This window comes from Lagenorhynchus albirostris, chromosome 21, assembly GCF_949774975.1.
Source record: "Lagenorhynchus albirostris chromosome 21, mLagAlb1.1, whole genome shotgun sequence".
Classification (NCBI taxonomy): domain Eukaryota; kingdom Metazoa; phylum Chordata; class Mammalia; order Artiodactyla; family Delphinidae; genus Lagenorhynchus; species Lagenorhynchus albirostris.
This window is the reverse complement of record NC_083115.1, coordinates 1,158,859-1,184,033: the sequence shown is the minus strand read 5'-3', so window position 1 is coordinate 1,184,033 and position 25,175 is coordinate 1,158,859. Positions and strand designations below refer to the sequence as shown.

Sequence of the window (25,175 nt, the reverse complement as noted above, 5' to 3'; positions counted from 1 at the left end):
AACGATGATCTGCTCAAGGTCACTCAGCCCGAGACCTTCCGGCCAACCACAGAGGCCACACCAGCCCCTCCCTGGGTGGGGGACGGATGACAGCGCTGCCATCTGGGGCCGTCCCAAGGGGCCTGCCTTCCCTCCGCCCTGAAGATAACTACTGGCCCCACACAAAAGGAGATCTTTGTTTTTTATTTTTCCATACTCCTAACAGAGAAGGATTTTTAGTTTTTATTTCAGAGGAAAAGGCTTTAGACAGTTGTGTTTCATTAAATCAATATTTGGTTTCTCTTGGTTATTTTAAATATCATCTTCCTCCACACCAGAATATGAAAAAATCATGTAATAGCAATAACCAGGAGAAAATAATTTTATATTTAGTGAAGATAAGGGATGGGGGTTTCTGCTGTGATATCACTGCATTTTTCTTTTTTCTTTTAACATCTTTATTGGAGTATAATTGCTTTACAATGTGGTGGTGCCCGTCCGGGGTGATGAATCACCCCCGTGCTGGGAGCCACCGTGGCGTGGGCCTCTGGTTGTGAGACTGCAGCTCCCTGAGAAAGCCGGGAAAAGCTGCTCTGTGAGAACAAGGTCAGAGCCTCTTCGGGGGCAGCTCAGGTGAAAGGCAGCCCTGACCCTGCGTGCCTGGAGGCCGAGCCGGCTCACCCACTACCAGGGGCGGGGCCGTGCACTCACCGTGGAACCATGGGGCGATGCTGTCCGAGGTGCCCAGGTAGCCGGCCCGCAGCGGGAGCTGCTCCTCCCGGAACCAGCGCACGATGTCCGCATGGGCCGAGTGGGACGCCGGCCTTGCCGCTGCCTGGTTTCTGACATTCATGAAGGGTTTCAAGTTAGATTCAACTTATTGGAAAATAATGCTTTCAAAAATCACACACACACGCAGAGAGTATAACACGTCTGAAGATCTGGCCTCGCAGCTGAGCTCACGGGGTGTGACCCTGCGCACAGTTGTCACACGGTTCCTTCAGGGCAGGGAATAGAAGGGAGCAGATCTGTCACCTGCCCTTCCAGTCCTGCAGGCTAGCCGTGAGCTGCTGCTGTACCGACACACAGATTTTAATTCATTTTTAATATGAATGAGAAGCTCCATTAATTAAAATTTGACAAAATGAGCATTAAAAAGTGAAATACACCCCCAGCCATATTTTCCTGGAGAGCATGTACTTGCAAAAGGAGGAAACCAGATGCAATAGAATAAACTTTCTCCCTAACACTTTCATCATTCACTTTCCTCTTCTTTCTGTTGCCACTAACCTCTCTGACTTGCTTCCTTCTCTCCCATACTTTGAAGAGTTCTGCTAAAAGGCAGTCTCAGAAATAAAAAGTAAAAGCAAGAGGAGTGTTTGAAGATAGGTTAAGAGAAAGATACAGGCAGCAGAATGGATTTGAAATAAATTCAGTAGCAGAACTTAAGTCAATTTCCACTATAAAAACTAATACTGCAGTGTAACAAATGTATTCCCAAGTTCCAGACCCACAAATTCTGAGCAGAATTCAATGTAAAAACAACAAGTTTGGATGAGCTACCGGAATATCCTGCCATGTAAATTACGTTCTTTATGCTCTTTTATGGTAACACATGCTACCAGGAGTTACATGTGACATACATGTCAGATATATACACATGATGTATATGCATGTACATACATACATAGCATTTTGGAGAAAACAGCTTATAATACTTGACTTTCCAAGGGAGCAGACACTGCACACACATGAGATTACATGTTAAGTTCTCCTCCCGGCCTTCAGATTAGGTTCTGTTCTTCGGGAAATCTTTGGAGGTAAAGCAGAAACTCCAAGGACAGCCTGTGTCTGTCTTTCCCTGGGCTGGCTCCTAGCTGACCTTGGTCATCACTGTTTGAAGTCCCAGCCCTGAAACCATCCGGTCTGGCCACCTCACAAAAAGCACTTCATGCAAGTGGCTTAAGTTGGAAAAAATGAGCTACTGGAGCTTAAAACATCGTCTTAAAACCCTCATTAAAAGGCACCTTCAGGGCTTCCCTGGTGGCGCAGTGGTTGAGAGTCCGCCTGCCGATGCAGGGGATACGGGTTCGTGCCCTGGTCCAGGAAGATCCCACATGCCGTGGAGCGGCTGGGCCCATGAGCCATGGCCGCTGAGCCTGCGTGTCCAGAGTCCGTGCTCCGCAACGGGAGAGGCCACAACAGTGAGAGGCCCGCGTACCGCAAAAAAAAAAAAAAAAAAGGCACCTTCATTGCTGTCAGTCACATAAGCTGTGCTCTAAAAATACTGTGGGTGCGGGTGTATGACAAGCTGTATTCCACCCTTGGGGGAGCCTGGAGAGGCACATAGCCTGCGGGGACCTGAGGCCCGACACAGTGACAGGCTCGGGTGTGGGAGGCACCTGCGCAGGAGTTCACACTCCGTGCCCCAGGCACAACGTTGAGGGGCCTCTCTTGTTGTCATAAGGAAAAAATGGTTCCCCAAACTGTCACTCTGTAGAACATGGTCAGTTAGTGCTGGTCCCCAAGTCCCCAGATGGAACCTTTCAACTGAGTAAGTATAAATAATCATAGAAGAGAAAATGGTCCACCTCCTGCTTCCTCTGAGGACAGAATCCCCATTAGGAAAAAGCCCTGAAGATAACTACTGACCCCACACAAAAGGAGATCTTTGTTTTTTATTTTTCCATACTCCTAACAGAGAAGGATTTTTAGTTTTTATTTCAGAGGAAAAGGATTTAGACAGTTGTGTTTCATTAAATCAATATTTGGTTTCTCTTGGTCATTTTAAATATCATCTTCCTCCAGACCAGAATATGAAAAACTCATGTAATAGCAATAACCAGGAGAAAATAATTTTATATTTAGTGAAGATAAGGGATGGGGGTTTCTGCTGTGATATCACTGCATTTTTCTTTTTTCTCTTAACATCTTTATTGGAGTATAATTGCTTTACAATGTTGTTTTAGTTTCCGCTGTATAACAAAGTAAATCAGCTATATGTATACATGTATCCCCATATCCCCTCCCTCCTGAGTCTCCCTCCCACCCTCCCTATCCCACCCCTCTAGGTGGTCACAAAGCACCGAGCTGATCTCCCTGTGCTATGCTGCTGCTTCCCACTAGCTATCTATTTTACATTTGGTAGTGTATATATGTCCATGCCACTCTCACGCTTTGTCCCAGCTTACCCTTCCCCCTCCCCGTGTCCTTAAGTCCACTCTCTACGTCTGCATCTTTATTCCTGTCCTGCCCATAGGTTCTTCAGAACCTTTTTTTTTTTTTAGATTCTATATATATGTGTTAGCATACAGTATTTGTTTTTCTCTTTCTTACTAACTTCACTCTGTATGACAGATTCTAGGTCCATCCACCTCACTACAAATAACTCAAATTTGTTTCTTTCTATGGCTGAGTAATATTCCATTGTATATATGTGCCACATCTTCTTTAGCCATTCATCTGTCGATGGACATTTAGGTTGCTTCCATGTCCTGGCTATTGTTAATAGTGCTGCAATGAACATTGTGGTACATGTCTCTTTTTGAATAATGGCTTTCTCAGGGTATATGTCCAGTAGTGGGATTGCTGGGTCGTATGGTAGTTATACTTTTCGTTTTTTAAAAAACCTCCATATGGTTTTCCATAGTGGCTGTATCAATTTACATTCCCACCAACAGTGCAAGAGGGTTCCTTTTTCTCCACACCCTCTCTAGCATTTACTGTTTGTAGATTTTTTTTTTTTTTTTTTGCGGTACGCGGGTCTCTCACTGCTGTGGCCTCTCCCGTTGCGGAGCACAGGCTCCGGACGCGCAGGCTCAGCGGCCATGGCTCACGGGCCCAGCCGCTCCGCGGCATGTGGGATCTTCCCAGACCGGGGCACGAACCCGTGTCCCCTGCATTGGCAGGCGGACTCTCAACCACTGCGCCACCAGGGAAGCCCATTTGTAGATTTTTTGATGATGGCCATTCTGACCAGTGTAAGGTGATACCTCTTTGCAGTTTTGATTTGCATTTCTCTAATGATTAGTGATGTTGAGCATCCTTTCATGTGTTTGTTGGCAGTCCATATATCTTCTTTGGAGAAATGTCTATTTAGGTCTTCTGCCCATTTTTGGATTGGGTTTTTTGATATTGAGCTGCATGAGCCTCTTGTATATTTTCGAGATTAATCCTCTGTCAGTTGCTTCGTTTGCAAATATTTTCTCCCATTCTGAGGGCTGTCTTTTCGTCTTGTTTATGGTTTCCTTTGCTGTGCAAAAGCTTTTAAGTTTCATTAGGTCCCATTTGTTTATTTTTGTTTTTATTTCCATTACTCTAGGAGGTGGGTCAAAAAGGATCTTGCTGTGATTTATATCATAGAGTGTTCTGCCTATGTTTTCCTCTGAGAGTTTTATAGTGTCTGGCCTTACATTTAGGTCTTTAATCCATTTAGAGTTTATTTCTGTGTATGGTGTTAAGGAGTGTTCTAATTTCATTCTAATTTCAACTGTAGCTGTCCAGTTTTCCCAGCACCACTTATTGAAAAGGCTATCTTTTCTCCATTGTATATTCTTGCTTCCTTTATCAAAGATAAGGTGACCATATGTGCGTGGGTTTATCTCTGGGCTTTCTAACCTGTTCCATTGATCTATATTTCTGTTTTTGTGCCAGTACCATACTGTCTTGATTACTGTAGCTTTGTAGTATAGTCTGAAGTCAGGAAGCCTGATTCCTCCAGCTCCATTTTCCTTTCTCAAGATTGCTTTAGCTATTTGAGGTCTTTTGTGTTTCTATACAAATTGTGCAATTTTTTGTTCTAGTTCTGTGAAAAATGCCATTGATAGTTTGATAGAGATTGCCTTGAATCTGGAGATTTCTTTGAGTAGTATAGTCATTTTCACAATGTTGATTCTTCCAAATCAAGAACATGGTATATCTCTCCATCTGTTTGTATCATCTTTAATTTCCTTCATCAGTGTCTTATAGTTTTCTGCATTCAGGTCTTTTGTCTCCTTAGGTAGGTTTATTCCTAGGTATTTTATGCTTTTTGTTGCAACGGTAAATGGGAGCGTTTCCTTAATTTCTCTTTCAGATGTTTCATCATTAGTGCATAGGAATGAAAGAGAGTTCTGTGCATTAATTTTGTATCCTGCTACTTTACCAAATTCATTGATTAGCTCTAGTAGTTTTCTGGTAGCATCTTTAGGATTCTCTATGTATAATATCACGTCATCTGCAAACAGTGACAGTTTTACTTCTTCTTTTCCGATTTGGGTTCCTTTTACTTCTCTGATTGCTGTGGCTAAAGCTTCCAAAACTATGTTGAATAATAGTGGTGAGAGTTGGCAACTTTGTCTTGTTCCTGATCTTAGTGGAAATGGTTTCAGTTTTTCACCACTGAGAATGATGTTGGCTGTGGGTTTGCACTGTAGTTTTATTCAGGGATTTTCCAAAACAAATTGTTGTGCCTAATTCCCCCCACAGCCTAGGAGGCAAAGGGACCACCATGGCCAAATAAAGTCTTCATTTAAAAAAGAAACATTTCCAGCTGCTGCATAGCACAGGGAGATCAGCTCAATGCTTTGTGATGACCTAGAGGGGTGGGGTAGGGAGGGTGGGAGGGAGGCTCAAGAGGGAGGGGATATAGGGATGTATTTATACATATAGCTGATTCACTTTGTTGTACAGCAGAAATTAACACAACATTGTAAAGCAATTTTACTCCAATAAAGATATTAAAAAGAAAAAAGAAAAGAGACATTTCCAAATTCTCAATCTATGAGCTTGGCTGTATATCCCAGAATGAGAATTATCATCAAATCTTTAATCCTGAGCAGAGGAAGTGTAGCTCTGCTCATGATGTGAAGCCCGGCAAGCCTGGGTTCCTACTGTGATGACCCCCCAGTTGTCCCCCCTCCCCTCACTGGCTGTCACCAGGTGGGGGTGAGCTGGGCTGGTGGCACAGGACCTCGCTGAGCATCTTCACGAAATTCCTGGCTGTGTTAATGGTACCCACAGTGGGGATTTTACAGATGAGGGGAGATAAAGGGCTGCCCAGGTGTCTCAGAATCACAGACTCAGAGGTGGAGCCGGATTGAATGGCACCAGTAGGCTCTCTCCCCGCAGCAGCCATGCAATTCATCTGTTTTAATCAGCCATTTCACCGCTTATGCTTAAAGCCACCTGCATGGCTTCTTACCTGAGAGGTCTGCAGGGGTGTCCCGAAGGGCTCAGGAACTGAGGCTTGGGTGGAAGGGGGGGCCTCCGAGGCTTCTGGGGGCCGCCGAGGGGGCTCTGTGGCCCCTCGCCGCCTCTCCCCCTCTGGGACAGCCTCTTGTAGTCCTCCCGCGCCTGTTTTGCCAGGGAGCGCCTCCTCTCATCAGCTGCCTTGGATTTTCGCACTAGAAAAACAGTGGGGTTTGAGAAAGGCCCTCATGAGCCACGGAGATGTTTAGAAGAATCAGCACCTCAGACGGTGAACAGAACGGACTCTGGTAACAATGAACAGGCACCAGCAATGCCTAGCATTAAAGACCCTAATGCAGGATGTAAGAATAAGCTTTACTGAGTGTATCTGTACTTCAGACATTATTGATCAGAATCTGTTATGTTTGATTTCACAGAAATGCCTGAAGTCTTCCATTACACTAAGATTTCACTGCATATAAGTGATTGGATCTGGTAAACATTTTCACTTCACAAAAATTGTCATTTTAATGGTGTTGATTGTGATGGAATTCCCAACATTCTGCAAACACAGCCGCCCCTGTTCTCCTCCTGTTGCTTCAAGGGATGACCATGCAGTTAGGGTGTCTTTGTCCAAGTCAGATGGAAGCTCTAATCCTGTTTCAAACCCAAATCCTCCCAGCATCCTCACACATGCTCTGCTCTGCCTTCATCTGCACTGGCCTCTCCCTAGGAGGACGATCTCTGGGAAGTGCTAACTCAGAATGGGGCAGGGTTGAGCCATAGGTGTGGAAGGGACGCTGACACATCCAGCCTGTCACACCTGTGTTCTTCTGATTACAAAGTTAAGATGTGTTCACGGTTGAAAACTGAGAAAAATACAGAAAAACGAGAAGAATTCCAATAAATAACCTTGAATCCTGCCTCTCTAAGAAAACTAATGTTAAGATGTTAACCTGCCACTTCTTTTCCCTCATATACTTAGACATTTTTAAGTAGGGATATTTTTCATACTATTTTATAATGATTTTCCTTCTCCAAGCTAAAAAGATATAAACACATTCCAAGGACTTTAAACACTCTTCCAAAACATTTTTTCATAGCTAAATACCATTTCATCATATACATACATCATAATTTTGATGGTACAAAGATGAATTGAGAACCTTTCTGCCATTCAATGCTGAGATGAGAACCTTTCTGCTATTCAATGTTTAGATGGCTCTGTAGCCTTTGAGTAATAGTTTAGTGTTAAAACATCTCTCAGGCTTCCCTGGTGGCGCAGTGGTTGAGAGTCCGCCTGCCGATGCAGGGGATACGGGTTCGTGCCCCAGTCCGGGAAGATCCCACATGCCGCGGAGTGGCTGGGCCCATGAGCCATGGCCGCTGAGGCTGCACGTCTGGAGCCTGTGCTCCGCAATGGGAGAGGCCACAACAGTGAGAGGCCCGTGTACCGCAAAAAAAAAAAAAAAAAAAAATCTCTCAACAACCACTCTAAGTGCTTCCTAGATGGATCATCTTATTCTGTGAACAAACTAGCTTAGTGTCACTGTTATGGAGGCCTCTGGGTACTCACAAGAGGCCTGCCACTCCGAATCTTCTTTCCAGCTCTTATAAATCTGCTTGGTTCTCTCTTCATCTATTTGTTTTACTTCTTCATCTTGTGTTTTCTTCACAGATTCTTTCTTCTGTTTAAAAAACCAAAAACAAATACTGGTGAGGGACTCTGGCAGTTTCCAGCAGTGAGGCAGGCACTAGGCATGGTATGGGCACAAAAATGGGCATATAGATGAATGGAAGAGAATAGAAAGCTCGAAAATGAAAACACAACCTTACAAAATCTATGGAAAGCAGCAAAAGCAGTTCTAAGAAGGAAGTTCATAGCACTACAGGCCTTCCTCAAGAAACAAGAAAAATCTCAAATAAATAACCTAACTTACCACTTAAAAGAATAGAAAAAGGACAAACAAAATCCAAAGTCAACAGAAAGAAGGAAATAATAAAGATCAGAGAGCAGATAAATAAAATAGAGCTCAGAAGAAAAATAGAAAAGATCAACAAAACCAAGAGCTGGTTTTTTTGAAAAGATAAACAAAATTAACAAACCTCTAGCCAGGTTCACCAAGAAGAAAAGAGAGAGTACCCGGATAAACAAAATAAGAAATGAAAGAGGAGAAATAACAACTGATACCACAGAAATATAAAAAAATCATAAGAGAATACTATGAACAATTATATGCCAACAAGTTGGACAACCTAGAAGAAATGGACACATTTCTAGAAACATGCAGCCCACCAAAGCTGAGTCAGGAACAAACAGCTAATTTGAACAGACCGATCACTAGAAGTGAAATAGAATCTGTAGCTAAAAAAAGAACTCACTGCAAACAAAAGTCCAGGACCAAATGGCTTCACTGGGGAATTCTACCAAACATACAAAGAAGAACTTACACTGATCCTTCTCAAACTCTTCGAAAAGACTGAGGAAGAGGGAACACTCCCAAATTCATTCTATGAAGCCACCATCACCCTGCTGCCAAAACCAAAGACACTACAAAAAAAGAAATTTACAGGCCAATATCTTTGATGAATATAGCTGCAAAACTCCTCAACAAAATATTTGCACACTGAATCCAACAACACATAAAAAGGATCCTATACCATGATCAAGTTTGATTCATTCCAGGGTCACAAGGATGGCCCAACATATGCAAATCAATCAATGTGATACACCACATCAACAAAAGAAAAGACAAAAAACCCATGATTATCTCAATAGATGCCAAAAAAGCACATGACAAAATTCAACATCCATTCACGACAGAAACTCTCATCAATATGGGTATAAAGGGAACATACCTCAACATAATGATGGCTAGTTACAACAAACCCACAGTCAACATCATAGTCAATGGTGAAAAGCTGAAAGACTTCCCAAAGGAACGAGACAAGGATGCCCACTCTTACCACTTCTATTCAACATAGTATTGGAAGTCCTAGCCACAGCCACCAGACAAGAAAAATAAATAAAATGTACCCAAGCTGGAAGGGAAGAGTAAAACTGCCACTATTTGCAGATAACATGATACTCTATATAGAGAACCCTAAAGTCATAACACAAAAACTACTAGAACTAATAAATGAATTCAGCAAGATAGCAGGATACAAGATTAATACACAGAAACCTGTTGCACTTCTTTACACTAACAATGAAATTTAAACATGATTTTAAAATCATGTCAAAACAAAAACAAAAACTTAGGAATAAACTTAAGCAAGGAGGTAAAAGACCTATACACCGAGAACTATAAAACATTTATAAAGGAAACTGAAAATGATTCAAAGGAATGGAAAAATATCCTATGTTCTTGGATTGGAAGAATAAATATTGTTAAAATGGCCATACTACCCAAAGCAATCTACAGATTTAATGTGATCCCTATCAAAACACTCAGGACATTTTTCACAGAACTAGAACAAATAATTGTAAAACTGATACGGAACCAGAAAAGACCCAGAATTGCCAAAGCAATCCTGAGGAAAAAGAAAAAAGCTGGAGGAAAAATCTTCCCAGACTTCAGACTATACTACAAAGCTAAAGTAATCAAAACTGCATGGTAATGGCACAAAAGCAGACACATAGATCAATGGAACAGAATAGAGAGCCCAGAAATAAACCCTCGCACCTATGGTCAATTGATCTATGACAAAGGAGGCAAAACTGTACAATGGAGAAAAGACACCTTCTTCAACAAGTGGTGTTGGGGAAAGCTGGACAGCTACATGTAAATCAATGAAATTAGAATACTCCCTCAAACCATACACAAAAATAAACTCAGAATTGCTTAAAGAACTACATATAAGATACGACACAATAAAACTCCTAGAAGAGAACATAGGCAAAACATTCTCTGACATAAACCGTACCAATGTTTTCTTAGGTCAGTCTCACAAGGCAAAAGAAATAAAAGCAAAAAATAAACAAATGGGACCTAACCAAACGTATAAGCTTTTGCACAGTAAAGGAAACCATCAACAAAATGAAAAAACAACCTATGGAATGGGAGAAAATATTTGCAAACGATGCAAACAACAAAGGGTTAATATTCAAAATATACAGACAGCTCATAGAACTCAATATCAAAAAGGTAAACAACCCAATCAAAAAAGGAGCAGAAAACCTAAACAGATTTTTCTAAAGAAGGCATACATATGGTCAACAGGCACATGAAAAGATGCTCAACTTCACCAATGATTAGAGAAATGCAAATCAACCACAATGAGCTATCACCTCACACTAGTCAGAATGGCCATCATCAAAAAGTCCACAAATAATAAATGCAAAAGAGGGTGTGGAGAAAAAGGGAACCCTCTTACACTGTTGGTGGGAATGTTAATTGGTACATCTACTATGGAGAACAGTAGAAGGTTCCTTAAAAAACTAAAAATAGAGCTACCATATGATCCAGCAATCCCACTCCTGGGCATATATCTGGAGAAAACTCTAATTCAAAAAGATACATGCACCCAATGGTCATAGCAGCATGATTTAAAATAGCCAAGACATGGAAACAACACAAGTGCCCACCAACAGATGATTGGCTTAAGAAGATGTGATATTTATACACAGTGGAATATTACTCAGCCATAAAAAAGAATGAAATATTACCATTTGCAGCAACATGGATAGACCTAGAGATTATCATAATTAGTGAAGTAAGTCTGACAGAGACAGACAAATATTATATATCACATATATGTGGAATCTAAAAATTAATACAAATAAATCTATATACAAAATAGATTAGAAATAGAAACAGGCTCACAGACACAGAAAACATATTTATGGTTACCAAACGGGAGAGGGAAAGAGGGAGGGAGGAACAAATTAGGAGTATAGGATTAACAGATATAAACTGCTATATATACAACAGACAAACAACAAGGATTTACAGTATAGCACAGAGAATTATACTCAATATCTTATAATAATGTATAATGGAATGTAATCTGAAAAAAAAACTTAATCATTTTGTTGTACACCTGAAACTAACACAATATTGTAAATCAACTGTACTTCAATAAAGAAAAGAAAAAATAAAATATACAAAAATATCTTTTAAAAGCATCCTTTTTGAGAAGGAAAAATATAGAATAAGAAACATGAGTCTTCCTTAAAAAGGAAATATCTTATTGAAGTATAGTGGTCTTACAATATTATTTACTGTGGTAAAATACATATAACTTAAAATTACCATTTTAAATTTTTTAAAAATTGTGGTAAAATATACATAACACTAAGTTTACCATCTTAACCATTTTGACATGTACAGTTCTATAGCCTAAGTACACCCAAGGGAATTCGTTTTTAACCAAAGAGAAAACTAACACACCAAAGCACTTAAAAATTCCTTTGTTTCTTTGAGGACAACCTTCTGAGTGTTCATGAGAAAAATGAATTTACAACTTGGTGTGGCAAAAAGCCTCGTCAGCTGAGTCATGAAACAGGCTGAGGGGCGGGAAAGACGGGCCGTGCTTTGCTCTGCACCACAGAAATGGTTTTTTTCTCTTGTGTTTTCCTATAGAAAGATAAAGACTTTCTTGTGGTTAAATTATTTCACCACAAGTAAAATACGAACCTCGATGCTGTGAAACTGGTTTCAATCACCATTAAAGCACAGTTAGCACAGAAGATGGTGATAATCATATTATGCACTTCACCTCAGATGCAACGAAACTTTTGTGGTTTCACTGTTTTCACTTTTTTTCTTACATTCTTTTCCTGCCTAGAGCTAAGCCCCCCTTCTTTAGTTAATATTATAAAAACCAAAGAGCAGCTTTTGGTGTTTGAAATGACTTAAAATTTGCCATTGCCTTATTGAAGCTGTTGGCAAGCCTGAAAATATCAAAAGTGCTGGTAGAAATTTCTAAGCTCAAACAGAAAAAAATTCAAAGGGAGCTTTGTTTGTCTTCCACACACATATTTTTAAATGATTTTAAATAATTAGAAAAATATAGCTACAATATTAAACTATGCTATCATAGCATACTGTTATACTAAGGATACTGTTGCTTAGGAAAAGCAAGAAGTTTACCAAGTGAGTCTACTTAAAGAAATATATTAAGTAAATAATAATTCGGGTGGTACTTGGCTGCTAAGTTGATACTCCAGTGTCTGAGAGAGCTGTGTTTAGTAAGTCTCACTCCTTTTTCATCCACAGTGTCATTATGTATGAGCACAGTGAGAAAGGAGACAAAATTAATGTTTCACAGAGTAATAGCAGATGAGAGCTGACCCTGGCCACTGTTTTTATTCAAAGCAGCTAGAACACTCAAGAACTTGTCCCGAGTTTCTCTAAGGATTCCTCCAGAAAATTTACTTTTAGAAATGTCTTTACAAGTTGATCTTTACTTTCCCTGTTTAGAAAACCATCATTTCTTCTTTAGAAGTGTTCTGCTGAAGCACACAGGTCCAGGATGAAGGCCAGGGAGTGGAGGGGCAGCAGGGCTGAGCCTGGACACTGGTCCAGACGCCCAGGGGCCGGGGTGTGGAGCCAGAGATGGGAAGACGGAGCTGTCAAAGGTCCCTGACACAAAGCCGCTCGTCCCGGGCTGCTGATGCAAATACTCCCACCAGCTCCCTCATCAGCCCCTCACTACGTCTCATTACTGACTTCTGTGCGTTCCTCCACCATGTCCAAGAGCTCTTGCCTCTGTGCCCTCCTACGTGCTGTTCCCTCTGCCTGGAACACACTTCCCCAGCCATCCCCATCACCCCGCCCTCATTCTTCAGGTGTCTGCTCCAATGTCAACTTCTCTGGCCACCTCTATAAAATCCAATTCCCACCCTCCCTGCATTCCTCAGCTCCCTCATCCTGCGTGATTTTCCTGCAGAGCTCTTAGGACCTGAGTTCACACACAGATGTATCATCTGTCTCCCCATCAGGGGTAGAAGCTTTCCAAGGGCAGGGACTTTATCTGTTTCGTTCACTGTGTCTCTAGTGCCCATAGCAGAGCCTGGCACGCAGGAGGAACTCAACATAGGTCGTCTGAACGAACACACAGATCTTCTGTCCTTTCTTCCTCACCTGCCCTCATTTAAAATGGCATAATGTAATCAGGGCAGGGTCACTGGGGAGTTCCTTTAGGGACTATTGCTGCTGTTTTATAAAGAGGCATGTATTACATCAGCGTCTGCACACCAGGCCCACAGCTCCAGACCTCCCCATGACTGACGCCTCAAACGTGCGAGCTCTCCAGCTCACACGTGGCCCTGCAGAGGAGTCCGGGCCTGGGTCACCACCCAAGGTAACCAGCCCCAGCCGCCTCCTGACAGCCTCCATCCCAGCCTGTGGCCCCCAGAACCTTCATTTTACAGCCTCATCTCTCACTCCACTTTTTCAGACCATCTGTGGGCCAAACCCTACAGGGTTTCCAGTCTCTGCCTCAGTTATCCTGAGCCGCATGTATGGTAACACGGCAGTAGGATGGAGGGAGCAGAGAGGTCCCTGTCCGGATGGACCCGGAGACCTGAGCGCCTGGAGGCCCTGCAGGCACCGTGGGCACAGTGACCCAAGCAGCTGCTCAGCGCAAAGGGACAGGCTCGAGAAAGAGTGAACACCTAGGGAACCTAATGTGAATTCACGATTTCCGCCAAGTTTCATGCTTCGTTTATCTCTCTCTGAAATCAGTCTCCCCAGCGTTTGCCTCTGTCCGGGATGCTATCTCACGTCAGATCTTCAGGGAGGAGTCCGATATGTCCTGACGAGCAGATACGTCCTGGTACATCCTTTCCATGATACTCAAGACTCTCCAACTCCAGATAAACAGGTAAAGATGAACAGCTGTGCTCACAAGCTTTTCAAAGATAGAGTTCACAGTCTGCTGCTTAATTTCATTTCTGCATGAGGCTAATAAAACAATTTGTGAAACATTAGTGGAACTGGCTCTGCACTTAGCCCCTGAGACGGAAGGTAAGTCTTTTACCTGGTGAAATCCATATTCCTTCATACGACTGATAGAATCTGCCAACATTTGGTGAATACTTCTTGAGGAACTGGAGGGCAACTAAAAATTAAATGAAACACATTTTTATGCCATTTAGAGCTGCAGTGCAATTCCAGAAGATAATCTGTTAATGCTTCCCTCATGTCGATGTTCCCAAATGCTGCCCCCCCACCAACTGGATCCATCCCTTTCCCACCAGCAAGTGAGCTCCTGAGCCCATCCTGACTGAGGGGGCAGGTATATGAAGCCCCAGCCTCTGCACTCAGTAGGGTTAGAGATGAATCACTGCCCAGCAGCCAGGAGCTGGTGGTTTGCTCATGTCTTGTTCCCAGCTGGCCCCAAGGTCCCTGGGATGACTTTAAGACATCAACACTACTCCTTAATCTCAATTCCCTTCCTTCTCTCTTAATCCCTGCTCTACCCCAACCCGTGTTTTGGGTCGGACCAGAGAAACACCTTAGTTTCGGCCACTTAACTGCATTCGCCTCTCTCCCCTTCTAGGGCTGGAGACATACCTGGAACACCCAGTGCCTGGGAGCCCTGCCCACCCTCCCTGCCCGCTCACATCCCCCCTGTCCCCCCACTTCCCCCACTTCCCAGTTCCGGCTTCTGCTGCTCTAGACGGATTTCCCAGGAGCCAGCTCCTGCCAATGGGATTCCTAGTTCTGCTGCCTGGATTCCCTGGGACCATCCTTGTGGGCCGCCTGCCAACCCCTCTGGCTCAGTGACTGAGTTGGCATAGCACACGGGGTGCCTCGTAAGACCAGGTCAGTTACACCGGCCCCAGTCACCCGGTCCCTGGCCTGAGTGCAGTCTGGGCCAAGGCCAGCATGGCAGCCACGTGACCTGTGTGGCCGATATTAGACACCCTCAACCCACGGTACCACGACTCACGAGCCTTGTGCCTGAGGACTCCTTCCTGGGTCCTGGCTTAGATGAGAAATTGCCTGCAAAGTTTCAGCCAAAGGTCTGTACCAAGATTCAGCGTGGAGCACAGTGGGTACTCTAGGGTCACTTCTATGCCAGCATGAAACGAACCAGCACGGCTACCTCAATCCTGCCCCTGCAGTTAGGTGCCCATGTGAATAATTATCTCCAAAATAATACAGGTGATAACTGGTATTGGCCACTTCTATCCAGGCCCTTAAAACCTCCTTCACATGTGTCTCCAGGCCATTTCCCCCTTCTTTGGGCTGGAATGGTGTCAGCAGTCATGCTACTAGAAAAACAGCAGAGCCTCCAAAGCCTGAGTCCCTGAATGGCTGTGTAGACCTGAGCCTTCCTAGACCAGAACACCCATCCTGGACGTTACAAGGGAGAAAGATGAACTTCCATGACGTTTTGACCATTGCCTGTTTGTTCTATTCTATCTTAGCTGATAAAGCTGGCCACAGCAATCGCTGGCGGCCCTGGACTCCGGCTCTCTGCTGAGGTCATTTACTGATCACAGGAGTACAGTCGATGCTGATTTCCCTGATGGCTGAGGGTCACTGGAGCCTGTCCTGCCCAGGCTCTGCATCAGGGCCTTAGTAAGTATCATCTTTACTGCCCACAGCATCGCTGCTGGAGGGGCAACATTACGCCCATTCTCAGGTGAAGGAACTGAACCTCAGAGGAGTTGTGCAGCTTTCTGGGATCACACGGCCAGCCTGTGCCCGAGTCCACGCTTCTCCCACTATAGCAATATTGTCATGACAGGGAAATGAGTTGCAGGTCAAAAGATTTCTTATACCTACTACTTGGCAAAGTAATGAATCCTATAGGTTTCACAATTGCTACTTGCCATATTCTGTCTCCTTTTTTTCTTATTCTGATACTATAAAAGGATATGTAGCTGCCCTGCATCTAAAGTAGAATAGGACAATAACCAGTTCCTCTACTGATGAACAGATTAGAACTCTTCCAACAGGTTTTGTATGTCTGTCTGTTCAAAAGTCTGAGATGGCTTTGAAGGGCTCAGGCTTGTGGTGTCTGAATACATTTCCACTATAAGCACTGTGAACTTTAAAAACAGGCTCACTCTCCCTTCTCTCAATGATATAAGATCTGTGGGGCATTATTTTTCAAAAAGGATGCTTCTTCTATGCTGAAAATTAGGAGGCAGGTGACTGTGCTCCACGGATACCTCCTCAAGTGCTGTAGACAATGCTGCAGCCCCCGCTTCTCCACTCATGTTTCAGAGGGACCTGGGCTTTGCCACTAGCAGAGCTTTGGACCAAGGTTTCATCAGCAGCACCTCCACCACGATCAGCTCCTGAACAAACTCTTAGTTGTTTCCTGAATTAGCGTCAGGCTAATAGATATCTGACGTTGCTCTTCTAAGTCATATATCCCAAAGTGTGGTCTATTTTGTCAAGCATTTTCCCCCATCACTTGCCAATTACTGTCCTCTGCTTGGACATAAAACCTTCAACACACTGTACAAGTTATTCTTTGTCCCTTAGCAGTATTCCTTCAATGGAACTATCGATCTCATGTATACACACAGAAGTGTTTTCTCACCACTTGCTTTTTAAGAAATTACAATCTGGGTTTTTTCCATCATCATCATGTGCCCTCTCTCACTAGCACTTTCAACATGCTCACTGCTTCTTCACTTGTCAGATATTACAGGGTCATCAATATTGTTAAAAGAGCTCAAATCTAAGCACAGATGCAGGAACAAGACAATTTTCAGGACTTGGTGCCAGGGACTGAAGGGACCTCTGTGACCGTCAGCACCGCCTACTGGTGCCGCTCAGAGTTGACAGCCTTTCCTTGTCTGAAGGTTTAGGTTTTGTTTTTAGTACATCAAAGCTCACAAGTTGGTTCTTGAGTAGATAAGATTTAGCATAAACAGCTGATTAATTTAACAACCACCCCAGAGATCAGTACTTCTATTCAAATCCTTCCATGTGTCCAAAACATACTGTCAACTCTAAAACCATTCACATATACTAAGAACCACATTTATAAAAATTCTCATTTTAAGGGTGAGCGAAGATTCGCTCTTATTCCAAAATGTTAAAATAATATGAAGAAGTTAATCAAGACTTGCGCAGAGCTTACCCTTCCCCCTCTGCATATCCTCAAGTCCATTCTCTAGTAGGTCTGTGTCTTTATTCCTGTCTTACTGTGACAAAGCGAGAGAGTGGCATGGACATATATACACTACCAAATGTAAAATAGATAGCTAGTGGGAAGCAGCCGCATAGCACAGGAAGATCAGCTTGGTGCTTTGTGACCACCTAGAGGGGTGGGATAGAGAGGGTGGGAGGGAGGGAGACACAAGAGGGAAGAGATATGGGAACATATGTATAACTGATTCACTTTGTTATAAAGCAGAAACTAACACACCATTGTGAAGCAATTATACTCCAATAAAGATGTAAAAAAAAAAAAAGACTTGCGTAGAGCAGTTCATTCAGATACACTTACATGCTTACAAATCCACAAAGCACACCATGTACAATGGAATAGACTGAAAGCAGTGTGAGCCAGATCTCCTTTACTAAAAAACAGCCAGATCCATGGCTCAAAAGTGATGATTCGCAATGTCAATACCAGAAGGAGACAGCCTCAGGAATAGCACTCTGAGCATCGCCAGCTCAAGGATGAAGAGAAGTCCTGAAGAGGGTGCCGGGCCCTCTCTGAAGCTTCCATAGGACGCTGGGTCCCAGGGAATAGACTCTTTAGCTATTCCAATTTGCAACTCAAGGAAGGTTGGAAAACTACCCACCTCCCTGCATAATTTTTTCTTACAAAGAACTTTCAAGTCCATGCATCATTTGACCTTCATATCAACACCATAAGGGTATCAAAGCAGGTATTATCCCTTTACCAAAAATGTAAGGCGACCTGTTCATAGGTAGGAAAGCAGGGTCTGAAACCCTCGCCCTGCTCCTTCTGTGGGTTGTCCCGGAGAGAACATCTGTCTGTTCTCGTGCACAGAAGCCATGGCAGTCCCCTCCCACCTGCTGCATCACAGAGACTTCTGCAGCTGCTGAAGCCCTATGGGCAGAGTTAAAGCTATTGTATCCTCTACATATTTGTTTTATTTAAAAATGAAAACTGCCATGGAATATTTATGCAAAAGCTCCAAAAAAATAGAGAGAAAACTTGGAAGGCAACGACATCACAAGCTAGTGGACTCTCTGCAGACACCAAGTCAGAATGGTGACTCTCCAATCAATGTGGACCAAGGAAACCTGGGAGTGGAGCCCCTCCACAATGACCAAAGGATTTTATAAGTATATATAAATTACCATTAAACTTAGAAGTATGGCCATTCAAATCTATATAAGCAATGGGTAAACAAAAGACGCTGCCAGCAACGTCAATATTATATGGTTACAAATTGTATTTCCTCCAGAGACTGTGTGTCATGTGAGAATTATTCTAATTATATTCACTTTTTAAACTGGTCTGAAAAATGGTTCATTCTGGCTTCTAACCTAATATTCACTCTGTTTAAAAGTAGGACTATACAACCAAACAAACATCAACAGCCTTTGGAATAAACAAGAAAGCTCCAGTGAACAGAACATTTTTAGCGCTTATATTTTAATGGTGAAGAAGAAAATGATGAATTAAGGCAGGCGTCCCCAAACCGCAGGCCGCAGACCACTAAGGGTCCCGGGCCCGTTAGGAACCGGGCCGCACAGCAGGAGGTGAGCAGCGGGCTAGTGAGCGAAGCTGCATCTGCCGCTCCCCATCGTTCCCCATCACCCGCATTACCGCCTGAACCATCGGCCCCATCGCTCGCATTACCGCCTGAACCAACCTCCCCATCACCCACATTACTGCCTGAACCATCCCCCATTCACCCGCCATCTGTGGAAAATTGTCTTCCATGAAACCGGTCCCTGGTGCCAAAAAGGTTGGGGACAGCTGAATTAAGGGGCTAAAATCAAGAGTTTTCATTTGAAAACAAACTGCTAGTTTAAGTATTGGCTCATCCTGATCTTACACCTCTTAAATCCATGGTATCCCTTAACAGACTGATGGTCAGAATAGTAACCTCTGTGAGTGCAAAGATCACGTCAGCTTAATTAATTCAAGATACCTGGAGCCCCAGCAAAGAGAACAGTGACTGGGCACTTACTAGGGCCTCAATAAGTATTTGGTGAATGAATGAACACGCTATATATTCATGAACACGTTCTCAATCATTAAAAGATATTCAGTCTAGGGCTTCCCTGGTGGCGCAGTGGTTGAGAGTCCGCCTGCCGATGCAGGGGATGCGGGTTCGTGCCCCGGTCCGGGAAGATCCCACATGCCGCGGAGCGGCTGGGCCCGTGGCCCATGGCCGCTGAGTCTACGTGTCCGGAGCCTGTGGCCACAACAGTAAGAGGCCCGTGTACCACAAAAAAAAAAAAAAAAAAAAAAAGAAAAAAAAAAAAAAAAAGATATTCAGTCTAGTTTTAATACTAATAAGAGAGACTTAATTCAAATTCTCCAAAAATCGATGGCCTGTCCCCATGCTTTGCTAACCAGGTCGCTGGAATAATCAGATTCCTATTTCTTTTCTCAGCCATTTTAAGTGAAAAGGGAATTTCCCAGTGATGACTATAATAGTAAGCTTTTAAGCATACTGGGGTTTAACATTGTTTTTTTTTTCTTTCTAAAATAGTGAGAGAGGCAGAATAATGAAACCATGCTTTGATAAAGTGACAAAGAATAATAATATAGAGAAAGTGGAGATACTTTCCTAAGGCCAACTAGACTAACAGGATGAAAAAGGGACATTGAGTTTTACTGCTGAAGGTATGTCGTGTGGTCCCTGTGGAGAGATTTTACTGAAACATGAACTAGGACAACGGAGAACTTAGGGAATCTTTTCCCCATTTCTCTAACATTGTTCCTAGCAAAATCTATGCACAAAGACTACTGGAGAGTCCGGCTTGAAAATACGGTGGACTCTAGTATGATGTGCAACTTTATGGCACCTCTTTAAATAATGCATTAGTCTTTAGTGCCTGAGTTTATTCTGGGCAGAGCAGAGCATGGAACTGTCATGCTGCATGAAGGTCTGTCCGCCGGCGTCGCAGCTCACCCACGACTCCTCCAAACGACGTGCAAACAGCAGAACTGGGCAGTAACATCCTCAGGAAATGCAATAATCAGAACTAATAAGGGTTGTTAGGGCAAAGTGTTTCAGATATGAAAGAGTTTCAGAGGCCGCTCTTACAATTTCACTAGGGAGAATGTGATCCATGAAGGAGAAAAGGAAGACAGCAAGAGAAATAAAGTAATCGTTAAATGTAAAGTTTAAGGATATTATAAATATATAAATATTTATATATTCATTATATTTATACAGCTGTAATATACATAAATATAAAGTATAAGGATAGCAACAAAGGGTTGTTAGGACAGTAGTCAAAGAGTCTTAAAAACATGGTTGATTTGGGAAGTCTTGACGTAACATAAAATAGGAGCCTAACAATAAATAATAATAGAAAATAGTATTTACATATATAATATGTTACTCACATCCAACCCAGTGATTTGTAGCTACTGTAACCTCCATTTTTCAGACCAGGAAACTGAGCCCCAGAAAGGTCAGCTAGGCCCCACAGGGTTCCCTATTTTTCTTCCCAGCATGCTACTCCAGTGAGGGATAAATGAATCATCGCCAACATCACGTGCATCACACAAAATGAAGTTGTGTTACCAACTTTGTAATGTACAACTCTCAACACCAGAGCTGTTTTTCTCTTTTGTAATTCACTTTATATGAAGCTTTTAATATAACATACTACTTTTAAAACTCCAACAGCTTAAAAGGCTTTTATGGGCTTACGATTCTGTGATTCTATCTTATGTAAAATTTTATTCTACAAACTACCATGAAATTCTATTACAGTTATACAAACACTACTGGGGTAATTGTGTAACTCTCTGATTGTGGCTCTTCTCTTGAATTAATAAAATGAGCACGGTTAATTCCTCGTCTGTTTTTACCTGGTATACGCAATAGTTTCATCTCTCACAAAAATAATACTGAAATGCTTCCTTCATGTATACTAGGAGGGAATACACATCAAGAGACAAACGGTTACTGGTTTGGGATTATCTCTCTTTTTTTCTTCACATTCAACTCAACCCTCAAAATTCCACTTGCATTTCAAGAATACATTTCCCCTTCTGTTTGCAGTGGTGTCCTCATTATTAGCGTGACCCCTACTCCCTCCGAGGGACTGGCAACATGTCTGTCTGCAGACGAGAGCCAGCCGTCCCGCGATGGCTCCACCAGGCCCTGGCACAGGGCGTCTACCCCTCGGTGGGGGAGGGTTCTCCACCCGCCTACTCCCCTAGGTTAAGTCACCTAAGGAGCTGTGCGCTAATACTACTTTTCACTCTTAATAGAAAGCCGGTGCCACATAGAACCCCAAACTTTGGTTGCTATGTAGAAGCACCTCGAGATGAATAAGGGTCCAAAGGTAGCAATCAAGCATATTCTTTTCCATTCTCTTCAAGTGGTCTGATCTCAGTACCTTGCTTTTGAATCTCTCCTTTATGAAGGCAAACCATCAAAATCCAGTTTTAGAGAACTGCTGGCTTCTGAGTAGACAGCAAGCTTAACAACTTCAGTCTGGAAGGGATGAAGGAGGTAAGGAAGAAGGAAAACCTAAGTGGAAGCCTTCCATTGTGTCTGAAAATCATTTCCCAGGTGCCCCTTCACTGTTCTCTACTGAAGGGAACATAACGCTATGAGTGAGAATAACACCTAAAAACACAACTGAACACTACCACAGTTTCAATGTCAACTTTACGATTCAAATGCACATTTTAGTGGCATGTTTTGTTATCAGTTGTTATAGTGAAATGACAGATGTAAAAGCAGGTGCCAGAGCCTTGGGGCAGTGTGGGAGGTGTGTGTGTGTGTGTGTGTGTGTGTGTGTGTGTGTGTGTGTGTGTGTGTGTGTGTGTGTGTGTGTGTGCGCGCGCGCGCAAGTGCCCGTGCATAGTAGAGGTGGAGAGGTGAGAGGTCTCATCTCTAGCTCCATTTGGTTAAAGAAGGTACTATGTATGACGGGGAAGACTCTTGCTCAAGGGTTTTTAATCTGCTAGCTTCGAGGTCCTTTTTGGGGTTTTTTGAACACTTTGAATTCCAAATGTTTGTGTTCTAATTTTTTTTTAATCTCCTGGTTTGCAATGTGGTCCACTTTGAAGGCCATTTCTGTTAAAAACAAGTAATTCTCCGGAAATAAAAATCTAAAAGTGAGCAGATAGTTTTATCCAAGGTCCCCTTTGGGGCAAGGACAGTCAGTCTACTGATGAATGAGTCCCCAGCCCACAAATCACCTGACACAGAGACACACAAGGGCTTATCTCTTTTTTTTTTTTTTTTTTGCGGTATGCAGGCCTCTCACTGTCGTTGCCTCTCCCGTTGCGGAGCACAGGCTCCAGACGCGCAGGCTCAGCGGCCATGGCTCACGGGCCCAGCCGCTCCACGACATGTGGGATCTTTCCGGACCGGGGCATGAACCCGTGTCCCCTGCATCGGCAGGCGGACTCTCAACCACTGCGCCACCAGGGAAACCCAAGGGCTTATCTTTTAATTAGCATCCCACCCACCACCCTCAAACCTGTTCTTTTCCCTCCCAAATTCTCATGTGGGAAGGGGTTAAACACTGACTGCTTTGGGAGGGCTGTCCACGCCAAGGGTCCCTAAGGATCTCTGCTCAGCAGAGGGGTACTCCTAGTTCTTACCCAGAATCCCCCAGGGAGGGGCGCCTGCTCACACAGTGCCTCATCTGTCCTCTTCTCTGGCTCTTACTAACTGCTCATCAGACTTGTCTCTGCCTGGGAATGACCTCTGCTTCCCAACCTGCATGTCTCAGAACATGGCTGGGTGACAGCTAAATTCTCATATTTACCATCACCTCCCATTGAGGGACAGGCTCCCAGCAACACTGAATGTTTGCTGTGATCCACTGAGAACCAGAACACTCTCACTAGATATTAAGCAGAACATCATTTCTGAGTTTCCCAAGTGCTGCCACTGCTGCCAAAAACAAGGAAAGGGCAGGCATTTTGTAGAGGGCAACAGCTTCCAGAAAAGAAGCCATGCAGGCAGCTCTAATCTAGGGATCATTTCTGTCTCCTCAGATTGCACCAGCCACTCAGCCTCCCTCTGCCTCTACCTCCTCAACTGAAAAATGAAAAGGACCAAGCCTGGGCTCATGGTAAGAATAGCATCTCATAACTGAAGGACTTCAGGGGCAATTCTTGCTGTCTCCATCAGATGATATTAGGCAAGCAACCTCATAAATTTTTTTCAGCTTCCTTTGTAAAGAAACAATGTTGCTAATTTAATCCCTATTCTATAGAGGGAATTGATTCCTGTAGGATGGGGCCCGCAGGTCACAGAGCTGCTTCTAAGGATGGAAACCTCCATTCCCAGACTAGAGGTATTCTATGTCAGCTGCACTGTTTCAAGGTATCTGGTACTTAACTGGGCAGTCTTACTTTTGGTTACCCATTTGTTAAAATGAAAATTTTAAGTTAACATAAATGTATAAGAAGTATTTTGTAAAGATTATCCTCAGTGTGTAAAAAGATGCTGAGACTGGACCCCAAGTTTTCCAAACCCTGAGGCAGGCATCAAATAACTCTTCTCAAATCCCCCAGGTTTGCTTCTTGTGGATCTAAGGGTTAAGCAGAAATTCTCTACCCTTAGGAATTGAGACAAATCTTTCACTGTTCTAGAAAAGATCTCCTTGGATGAAGCCATCTGCCAATGAAGGTATAAAATGAATCATTGTTACATTGGTATAAAATAATCCAAATGCAAACCTAAAGATTGGGCTGTTTACTGTTCTGGTTCCATGGAGGGAAGGGTACAGGTCTCTACAATTTTTCATATGTGAGAAGATTAAGTAGACCCAGGTGAGTCAAGAGGTATCGTTTACAATCTGGGGCTGGAGGGCTGTGGTGAAAAGCTGAGGATAGGCTAGCCAATTGACTAAGGAGGACGTAATATGCACTTTATTTCCAGAAATGGGGCTGGGTTAACCTCAGCCCTGTACTGCTGGGCTTGGACCTCACACCCCTGCCTAATTCCTGCTTGGATGTGAAAGTCCAGCCCTGGTGATGTGATTTTTCCAGTGAAACTGCATGGAAACCCTCCTTAACAGCCATAAAGACATGAGAAAATATTCGCCTTCAGGCCACACAGGCATGGGTGTTGTTTAGGATCACCGGCATTTACAGCTGGAAGGCTAGGAGGGGTCATCTCAGCAAATAGATTCCATCTCTAGCGCTCGCTCCCAGGACTGAGCACGAGACATCTGTGGACAGGACGCGAGGGCGCATGTGCCCTGGGTCGGGGGAAGGAGAGCTGCGATCCATTAGTGATGTCTGCCCAGGTGTAGGTGCGTAAGAGGTCTTATGCTTTGTGTCTACATACCTTTTAAAAGCCTCTCATTTTATAGATAAGAAAAAACGAAATCCTGCAGACACAGAGAATGAAAGCCCAGTTCTTCTGACTACATTTACCATGCTTGCTCTCATTATGTTAACACAGAGCAAAAACCTACCATAAGTCCACAATCCCTTATTAACAATTCTGAAATCCAACAAGCTCTGAACGTACATAACTCATATTGAGGGGAAAACCTGACTTGGACTAACATGAGATCATTTACAGTATTTACAGTAACTGATTGCAAAGTGTAACCAAACCCTGCCGGGGACACTATATATTATACAGTATATACACAGCATTTCTTCTATAAAATCTGAAAAAATCTGAAATCTGAAACACATCTGGCCCAGGGGTTTGGATAAGGGAGGGTAGGCCAGTGGTACTGAGTCCACCGCCTAGAGGGTGTGGCAGGTAGAGTAGCCCCCAAATGTCTACACCCTCATCCCCCGGAACTTGTGTCTGTGTTATGTGACACAGGAAGTTTGCAGGTATTCATTATAAGCTACAGACCTTAAAATAGGGAGACTTTCCTGGATTGTTCTAATGGCCTCAACTAATCACATGAGCCCTTAAAAGCAGAGAACTTTCTCCAGCAGGAGTCCGAGAG

General features: G+C 43.3%; 1 protein-coding gene across 3 annotated transcripts in view; it reads right to left on the bottom strand.

The window, feature by feature from the left end:
• SH2D4A (SH2 domain containing 4A) overlaps nt 1-25,175 on the bottom strand; it is a 74,892-nt gene that overhangs the window by 23,873 nt on the left and 25,844 nt on the right. For 2 of the 3 annotated variants that reach the window (XM_060136564.1, XM_060136563.1), the window contains exons 5-8: nt 14,134-14,214; nt 7,724-7,835; nt 6,161-6,362; nt 691-821 (exon numbers count right to left, since the gene is read on the bottom strand). In XM_060136564.1, the coding sequence (XP_059992547.1) occupies nt 691-821; nt 6,161-6,362; nt 7,724-7,835; nt 14,134-14,214 (526 nt within the window). Of the gene's footprint in view, nt 1-329; nt 549-690; nt 822-6,160; nt 6,363-7,723; nt 7,836-14,133; nt 14,215-25,175 lie in introns of those variants that run through there. The other variant, XM_060136565.1, reaches the window with a different exon arrangement.